Source organism: Otolemur garnettii, unplaced genomic scaffold (genome assembly GCF_000181295.1).
Source record: "Otolemur garnettii isolate 467f Iridium unplaced genomic scaffold, OtoGar3 scaffold00247, whole genome shotgun sequence".
NCBI classification, from domain to species: domain Eukaryota; kingdom Metazoa; phylum Chordata; class Mammalia; order Primates; family Galagidae; genus Otolemur; species Otolemur garnettii.
Window position 1 is genome coordinate 141,286 of NW_003852642.1, and position 10,072 is coordinate 151,357.

The 10,072-nt window shown below is 37.1% G+C and overlaps 2 protein-coding genes across 2 annotated transcripts; both read left to right on the plus strand.

Moving 5' to 3' along the window:
• The first annotated feature begins 41 nt into the window (after positions 1–41).
• On the plus strand, positions 42–968 carry LOC100955826 (olfactory receptor 4A15). Its single transcript, XM_012813164.1, has one exon. It carries the CDS (start codon positions 42–44, stop codon positions 966–968), a length of 927 nt encoding a protein of 308 aa, XP_012668618.1.
• Positions 969–8,303: 7,335 nt separating this feature from the next.
• On the plus strand, positions 8,304–9,227 carry LOC100956133 (olfactory receptor 140-like). Its single transcript, XM_003802415.1, has one exon. The coding sequence runs from the start codon at positions 8,304–8,306 to the stop codon at positions 9,225–9,227; it is 924 nt and encodes a 307-aa protein (XP_003802463.1).
• Positions 9,228–10,072: the final 845 nt, after the last annotated feature.

The window sequence follows — 10,072 nt, forward strand, 5'->3', positions numbered from 1 at the left end:
GCAGGCTCTGACACCCGAATTCAATACCTTTAGAGGAACGCATGGGAAGGAGGAACAACGTGACTGAATTTGTGCTCCTGGGGCTCACACAGGACCCCGCTGGTCAGAAAGTTCTGTTTGTCACATTCTTGCTCATCTACACCGCGACGGTGCTGGGCAACCTGCTCATCATCGTGACCGTCACAGCCAGCCCGTCCCTGGGTTCCCCCATGTACTTTTTTCTGTCTTATTTATCATTTATAGATACTGTCTATTCCACTGCCATTGCCCCCAAAATGATCACAGACTTGCTTTCTGAGAGAAAGACCATTTCCTTCCAAGCTTGCATGGCTCAAGTTTTTCTGGATCATTTGTTTGCTGGCACTGAAGTCATTCTTTTGGTGGTGATGGCCTATGACCGATACGTGGCCATCTGTAAACCTCTTCATTACCTGATCATCATGAATCGCAGGCTGTGTGTTCTCCTGCTGTTGGTGGCCTGGCTTGGAGGCTTCCTTCATTCATTAGTTCAATTTCTTCTTATTTATCAGCTCCCTTTCTGTGGACCCAATATCATTGACAACTTCCTATGTGATATGTATCCCTTACTGGAACTTGCCTGCACCGATACCTACCACCTTGGACTTTCCCTGATAGCCAACGGAGGGGCAATTTGCACTGTCACTTTCCTCATTCTCCTACTTTCCTACGGGGTCATATTACACTCTCTGAGGGCTCAGAGTTCAGAAGGGAAACACAAAGCCTTCTACACCTGTGCGTCCCACATCACTGTGGTCATTTTATTTTTTGTTCCCTGTATCTTTCTGTTTGCAAGGCCCAGTTCTACGCTTCCTGTGGATAAATTTATGACTGTGGTTTTAACTTTCATAACCCCCATGCTGAACCCTCTAATCTACACGCTAAGGAATGCAGAAATGAAAACTGCCATGAGGAAACTGTGGCATAAAAAAGTGACCGTGGCAGGATGATGGCTGTATCTCTCTCTCTGATTTTCATTTTTTCATAGAAGCAAGGAACTGTTTCCGTATCAGTTATTCCATTTAGTTATCATTCTATTTTGGTGATTTAGCCTATTCATTCTGAAGCAGCTCCACGAATTAATATTTATCAGTGTGGAATATGTTATATCCCTTAGAGACCAAAATAATTGTATAGGTTTAATTCTTTCGACTCTTTGTGTAATCATACTGTGTTAAGGTTCTTTCATGGACAACACTTTTTAATTTTATTTCAAGTTTGTTTATTCATTTATTTAGAAATAAGGTCTCATTCTTTTGTGCTGGCTGGGGGACAGTGTGGTCCTCACAGCTCATAGCAATCTCAAACTCCTAGGCTCAAGTGATCCTCCTGCCTCAGCCTCCTAATTATGCCACCATGCCTGGCTAGTTTTTATGTTTTTGGTAGAGGCAAGATATCACTGTTTTTTAGGAGTTTCTGGTCTGGAACTCCTGGCCTCAAGCAACCAGCCTCTTATTTCCTTGGTTTCTAAGAATTCTAGGATTAGAGGCATGAGCCACTGTGCTCAGTCCATTTCTTTAAAAAAATGAAAATTTTTTCTTATTTTCTTTTGATTTATTTTTAATTGACAAATAATTATTATGCATATTTATGAGGTATAATGTGATGTATTGATCTCTACATATAGATTACAGAAATACTTATTCAAGCTAATTAACATATCCATCACCTAACCAACATTTTTTTTTGTGGTGAGATCATTAAAAATCTATTATTTGAGGATTATGGTACCTTCATCACACATAGAAATATGACCTAATACACATAGAACTCGTTGCCTTTAGTCAAAAAGACTGATATTTTAAACTTAAAAATTTACAATATAAAAATGTTAATCTAACAGTGAAAATAAATGTCTTGATCTGATTAATTGATTTAAAGTTTCATAGAATATATTCATAACTGAGGATAAATCTAAGGGGAAATGTTATAGAGTTAAAAATTCCAGGCAACATTTGGCAGCATCTGACTAATTTTGGACAGAAAAGGGTTCAACCGCACTCTCTCTCTATCTAGATAAACAGTCCTCTTCCTGTGTTGAAATATACATTTATCACTCATATCACAGGTACAGTACCCAGAATCTATCCATACTAAATTAAATGCTCTAGGTACACTTTTTAAAACACAATGAAAGTTAAACATTTTGAGAACAGATTTTTTTTTTGTTTTACACAATGAATGTCTTTCTCATTCTTTTTAAACTATACACTCTCATTGACTTATGTGATAAACCAACAGTATCTTTGTTTATAACTACTCTATGGTAGATTTGGAGAACTAATGTTGTATTACAATGTTAATTTTTAAAGGCTCTTGTATTATATATTGCCTTGTTGAAAAGTCATTTTACAACATATATACTAAAACAAAAAGTTGCTCTTTTTCTTCATCCTTTTATCAGTTTATAAAACATTTCCTTAGTGTAGTTAGCAATGACTCCCATAGGTCAACAACTTGAGTTGAATTAAAACCAGCCATAAAATTGTATTTTTTCTTTAGTGAAAGAAATAAAATATACTCTAGGCATTTTAATAAAAAGCAATCTAATACAGAGAATTAGAAACTTTATGCTTATTAGAATTGAAGAATCTGGCATCTGAATACTGGAGGAAACAGTTGAGATCAAGGATTCACCACCAAATTCAACCTGCAGAGATGAGGAAGCTGGACTCAGGAAGAGTCTTTTCCACATCCGTCTCAAAGTTCTTTCCTTCCCTGAGTTTTATATGAAGATCATTTTCTCTAAAAGTTCAAATTTTCGCTCTTCACATTAACTTCTTTAACCTTTATGAGGTTTGACTATTCAGGTAAGGTACGAGGTAGAAATATACTTTGCTTTCTTACCATAAAAATAACTAAAATTTCCTGCCACATTTATTGAATAATCATTAAATTTTTCACTACACTACCCTACAATAGCACCACTTTTATATGTAATATATCTATATAACAATTATTCTATTTTCTAGTTTTCTCCTTTGCTCAGACTGTTTATTCACAAGCTGATACTTGTGTGTGTGTTATTACTACTACTATTGCTGTGCAACAAATTACCCCAACAATAACTTCATTATTATTTCAGATGTGTTTTGTGGTTCATAAATTTGTGAGCAGCTTAGCTGGATAATTTTGGCTCAGAGTGTCTCATGAGGTTGTGGTCAGATAACTTTAGATGCCAAAATTGGGAAAAAAAAATATATCTTGCCATATGTTTCTTGGGCAACAGGTGATCTTCTGTGGTATGAGGTGCTAATCATGATGCTGATTCAGCTGTATAAGATGGAGACTGGAAGCTTTTGCTGACTTCTTTGCCCTCAGTCCCCACAGGATGGGGAGCCGGAAGCTCTCCTCAGCCTGCTTAGTAGACACACCTCAACCTTTCCAAACCATGTCCCTGGGCCATGCTGTGGCTTTCCTAGGAAAGCATGTGTTCCTCAAATCTCCCCACTAGTGGCTGCCCATCTTAACAGGTGCACCAGAACCAGCCTCACATGAGGATCCTGTAGTGCTGGAAGGTTGAAAGGCAGCCTTCCCACAATGGCTGTGCCCAGTCTGCAGCTCAACAATGAGATCTTCACTCCACCTGGTGGCTCAGTCCTGGCCCCTGGGTGCTGTTCAAGATCACTCTCTAGTTTGCCCAAGCTCTCCCAAGGAAAGTGGCACAGCTGCTGTTGTTGCACCAGCTGGCCTCTGCTGGCATGCAAGTACTCACCCTTGTGCTCCTTTCCACTGCTTCTGACCTCTTTCTTTCCTGAAATCTCCTGCTGCCTCCCTATACTCCTGAAGGGATGTTTCCGGGCAAAGCCCACCAGCCAGAGATGCCTGGAGTCCTTTCTCCCCTATCTCACCACACTGCTGCAAAGTAGCTGACTCTAGTCTGCCATCTTGCTCCTCTTGTTAAACCTCTTTTAAAAAGTTATCTTCATGTTCAGCCCTCACTGACTGGGATGTAACTTTATAGGGTCTGTCCTTTTTCCATGTTCATGCTAGTCTAGGGTCTGAGGAGCTCAACTGGACAGGCACAGGGGTTCCAAAGTGCTTTCTCTAATCACCACCATGGCTACTGAAGCAGAGGCTGGATGGCTGCTTAATGGGCCATTGTGAATAGATTATAGTCTTTCTTGAATTTGGAAATAATTACCTAGTAAGCGCATACTAATTTTTCAATCTGGCTTTGTGCTTTCACTCGAGAGATGTAAGACAAGATCAAGACATTTTCACAGATGACAATTTAGCAAAATCTATGTTTATAACCGTCATTTAGATAGTTTCAAACCTCATTCAAATGTTCTTTGTCACCTACCATCAAAAATTGCTATCATGGCACTCCAGTGTCTTATCAACCTGGGTTAGTGATGTGGTCTCAGATTTCTTAAACTTTTTTTTGCCATAACACATGCTGTTCACAGTGATTACATTTTCTCAAGCCAATCCAGCATTATGTACAATAGAGTGTATTTCAAAATACCTTTTCTTTAAATTTTAGAAAGCATATTTGAACAAGAGCAAGTAAATGTAGTTCCACATAGAAACATTCCTGAATTGAATTCAGTTTCTTTTAAAATAATTTCAAATATTTGTGTTTTTTTAAATAGATAATTCTGATATGCTTCACAATTGGTGATAGCATAAAAATGTCATGACACACTAATTGCAAAATAATAATCTGAGAATAGGTTTCTTGGCCCAGGATTTACCAGGCTTGGCTTCCAGTCTTGCTTTGGCAGATGAAGTACTAACTTCCTGGCTAAGATTTCCATGTCATAAAGTGGAAATACTGATGCCTGTCTCTTTTCCATTCCATAGAGATACTGTTAGATTAAATTTAAATAGGTAAGATAAAAACATTTCCTCCTCTGAATATTATATTGCACATGTAATTATTTTTATACTTATGTTAATTTAATTCCAGAATTGGCATGAAGCACTGTGAATAATGCCATGAAATATTATAAAATAAATCTGGTGTGACATGATGCTGCTATCATAGGGGTTGTCACTATCACTTGATGTCCACTTGAAATGGATATTTACAAATTATGATAACTCTGAAGGATGGGTTGATAAATGAAATATTGTATCAAAAATTAGTAAATTCAGATAGTTGCTCACCTGAATGTTTAGTTCATACAATACCAAATATCTAGACTCAATATTAGGTCCATTGGTTACAAATATCCACATTCATAAATGGTTGGTGGTTTTGTTTTGACTCATCCTTCATGCAGACCTATGGAAGGAGTTAAAAACTAAAGATGAATTAAAGATTAAAAAGTTCTCCCCTAATGTTCAGTCAAACAATGTGAAATAATTGGACTGTGGGCAGGGTCTGCTAATAATGATAATGATATACCCCTGAGGTCTAATTAACCACAGGTAAGAAACTTAGCAGAATTTTCCTTGAAACAGGACATGTGATGGTACTTTAAGGCTCAAAAGAAACACATTATCCAAAGATGCCCTTTATAAATCAACAATGACTTCCTGTTGATGAGCTAGTTGAGCTAGTTGGCATTTCAAATCTTACAACCTTATTTCTTTCTTGGTTAACCAGTAGCTGTCTGGGACCATGACCACCACAGAGCTATGCAGACAAGTTGATAGGTAAATTTTCTCTTCTCTCTGTCTTTCCTTTCTTTTCTTTCTCTTCCTTTCTTTGTTCCTTCCTGCCTTCATACCTTCCTTCCTTTTTTCCTTCACTCCCTTCCTCTTCCTTTCCTTTCTTCCCTTTTGAAATCATATAATATAGAATCTCAGAATTAATGGACCTTAAAAATCATCCCTCATCCCCTTCATTCTGAAGTTTAAGTCTCTTTTTCAGCATGGCAAGCATAAAAATAAATAGAATCAGTTACAATCCTATCAATTTAGAAGCAAAAATATTATAGAGTCTTTTTTCCTTATTGATATATATATAAATTATTTTGAATTGTATGATATATTCATACCTGTTCCAATATTTTCCACTTAATATTACAACCTAAAAATTTTCCTATGATCTTAGAAAAATTTAAAAAAATTACTATTAATAACTACCAAAAGGTGTGCTGTGATTTACTCATCAGTTTCTCTGATGTTGGATATTTCATGCAGTTTCTAATTTTCCACACCTCTCAATAATTATGTTGAGCATATTTGTACATAATAATATTATTATCTTTTAAAAATGTTTTCCTTCAGGATTTACTTAGAGTGTTGAGAAATCAAAGGAGAAAGACAAAGTGATTTCTATTCTGGCACAATTATTTCTAGAACACTTTTATTGATTATGTCTTACTTTACATACATCGCCCTCTTTTCAGATCTGTTTGAGAGTGGACCTCGAGATATGGGAATGTAATGAAGCTGCTACACTTCATTTTCATGTATGTATCATATTTTCATCTTGGATAATTAAAACATCGCTTTATCCATTCATCTTTCTTTTTTAATTTCAGATTAATATGAGGGTACAAATAATTAGGTTACATTGTTAGCATTTGTTAGGTAGAGTCCAAGTGGTAGTTGCACCCTTTACCCAGGAAAGGTGCCATATACCCTTAGGTTAGAGCACGCCGGTATCCCTCCCTCTCCCCTCATACCCTTTTCTTATCCATTCATCTTTCAAAGGAACAGAAACATTTTTTTTTCCCAACAGAGAACTTTTGTTACATTTATGTTTTCTCTTTTCATTTCTTTGGGAAATTTATGTCTTCAGATTGATTTTCCCTATTCTGTTAATGCAATATCCTAAACCAAGAGTGATTTATAATAGATGTTATAGGAGGATAGGAAAACGCATGAGAATGTGTAGCAGACACACAAGAGTATGAGGATTATTTAACTTGTGGATAGACTAATTCTTGCTGTAATAAGTTGTTGCTGTAATAAGTGTAATAAAATGTCAGAGGATGGGTTACCAAAGTAACTTTGAAAGGGAAATTTTTATGACTATATGGACAAGCATACATTAATATACATAGTAAGTAACCAATAAATATTTGTGGAATGAACACATGAAATACATACTCAGAATAATTCAGAGATTTCTATATATGTTTGTGCATTTTTATGTATATGTAGTACTTTATCTACCTTATTTAGCAGTCTTTTCTTTGTTTTCAACATTGTCTCTATTTTTAAAGCTTCGACAATAAGGGTTTCTTTTGCTTGATAGATTTTCATGGACTGAAAACTTCTTAAGAATATTTTTATCCTAGTCTGTTGAGGCTGTAAATTTACTGAGTAATACTATGTTAAACTATATGTGGAACATAATTTTGAAGAATATATAATGTTGATTAAATTAAATATAAACCTTATAATTATCTCAAAAATCAAATCACCCAATAACCTACTCTTTCCTGGAGGCAATTAATATTTTCATACTCACCCTATAATATATATATTATATTTCATACTCACCCTATAATATATGCTAGAAACTATTAAATTGGAATGGACTCTTCTTTCAAAGGCTTATTAATGTTTCTAGTAGAAGAGATTAAACAGAGTAGGAGGATGAGAGTACTTGAGTTCCTAGGTTTATGGGCTGGGGAAGTGTGTGTATTCTAACAAAGGGATGTAGGAAGTAGGGCGATTCACCAAGCATTTATTCATCACCTAATTGGTACCAGACATGGAAGACACTCTGCTGAGAGACAGGCACATTGAGGAAGGGAGACATGATGTTCATATGTCATGGAGGGTCCCTGAAAAGAGTGTCTCCAATGACATATATTTCCCTCATCTGCTGGTTATGATAGATATTTCTTGGCTATGCCTTTCTTTCCTTTAGAGCTCTGGGTTCAAATGTAAATTTTCTAGGAGGAGGAAATAACTCTTACCTCTGTGAAACACTCTACAGCTTACAAAATAAATGTCACAGATATTTGTAAACTCACTGATGTAGAGGGCTCAGAAGCATAGGGCCAGTGGAATAAGCTAGCAACGTAACATGGAACTGGAATGAGGAGAATCCAGATCTCATGTGTTCAGCCAGAAAATCTTTAGTAAAGGATATATGAGCTGTTTCCCTACAGATATTTTATAGGGGACAGAAATTAGGCATCTGAAGAGATGGAAAGCATCTTGGAAGATGTGAAAAAGAATAATCAAAGCAATTACCTTACTGAGGTGTGACAAAGGCATGCTTCATGATTACAGGGACTACTCTACCTATGTACTGTGAAATTCAGACTATAATTCTTCCATGATTGATTAGCTATCTTTATCTCTTGTAGGTTAATTCAGTCCTCTGGAAAGTCTTGCTTTCTGAATGAATCACCTCTTGTCTCTCAACAATGTCTCCCAACAATGTGACTGAATTTATTCTCTTGGGACTCACACAGAATCCACACCTACAGAAAATACTCTTTATTGTCTTTTTATTCATTTTCCTATTTACTGTGCTGGCCAATCTGCTCATTGTCATTACCATCTCTCTCAGCCCCACACTTTCAGCTCCCATGTACTTCTTTCTCACTTACTTGTCCTTCATAGATGCCTCCTACACCTCTGTCACCACCCCCAAGATGATCATTGACCTGATCTACCAGAGGAGAACAATTTCTTTGGGTGGCTGTCTGACTCAGCTCTTTGTGGAGCACCTGCTGGGGGGATCAGAGATCATCCTCCTCATTGTCATGGCCTATGACCGCTACGTGGCCATCTGCAAGCCCCTGCACTACACAGCCATCATGAGACAGGGGCTCTGCCACCTCCTGGTTGTGGTAGCCTGGGTGAGAGGGACCCTGCATGCCACTGTGCAGATTCTCTTCATGGTCAACCTGCCCTTCTGTGGTCCCAATGTCATTGACCATTTCATGTGCGATCTCTTCCCATTGTTGAAACTTGCCTGCAGAGACACCTACAGACTTGGGATGGTGGTGGCAGCCAACAGTGGAGCCATGTGCTTGCTCATCTTTTCCTTGCTTCTCATCTCCTACATAGTCATCCTGAGGTCGCTTAAATCCTATGGCTCTGAAGGACGACGCAAAGCCCTTTCCACATGTGGCTCCCACTTTACTGTGGTGGTTCTCTTCTTTGTGTCTTGCATATTCACCTACATGCGTCCTGTGGCCACCTACTCTGTGGACAAGTTGGTGACTGTGTTCTTTGCAATCCTCACTCCCATGTTCAATCCTATAATTTACACAGTGAGAAACGCAGAGGTGAAAAATGCCATGAGGAGTCTGTTGAAGACGAGAAGCACAGTCTGTGCATAAAGCCAAGAGAGTGATATACATACATATATCATCTGTGGTAAACACTTCAAGAGAATTAATGAATTTTGTAGATCATTGAGAAGAACCAAACCAAGAAGCAAATAAAATCTTCCCAGAAACTAACATCATTGAGCATTTGCTTGTGGCTAGGCCTTTTGCTAGGTGATTTTGATAGTTTTTAACATGTTTACTAAGACTGGATATACAATGAAAAGAACAATTGGAAATCCCTAGTTTGATGACTGTAGAGTATGTTTTTCTCCAGTGTCACTTTAATAAATTCTTCATACATATGTTCCTTGGATGATAATGACTTTTCCACAGAATCTTAATCTCAGAATTTTAAAAGTTTTGCTTGGCCTGTGATAAAGCAAATAACAAGCTAGAAATTCTTCGTGGATATATGGAGGGAGGAAAATTAAAGAATGAAAGAACCACTGTTGATTTATTTCCCTCCCTCCCTACTTTTCTTCTTCCCCTCCCGTCCTTCCTTCTTTTCTTTTCTTTCTCTCTTCCTTTCTTTTCCTTTCCTTTCCTTTTCCTGGTACCATGAGTCACCAGAAGGAAAAAGAGAAACTCACTAAAAGAGGAAAAACCAATTCACAATCCATCTCTAAATTGTTTTCTTGGCACAAAAAATAAAGTAGAAATTTTGAAAGTACTCTTAATTTCTTCTTATTTTCTTAAATATCCTCTTGGCTCATAGTTTTTCTTGATCAGAAAAAAAGGTTTTTGTTTGATTTTGCTTATTTTCCTTACCAAGACATAAGAAGTCATTTGAAGCAACACGAGTAAGCATTCCTTTATTTAATCTCGACAAAAGGAATGTGATAAGTATCCAAGCT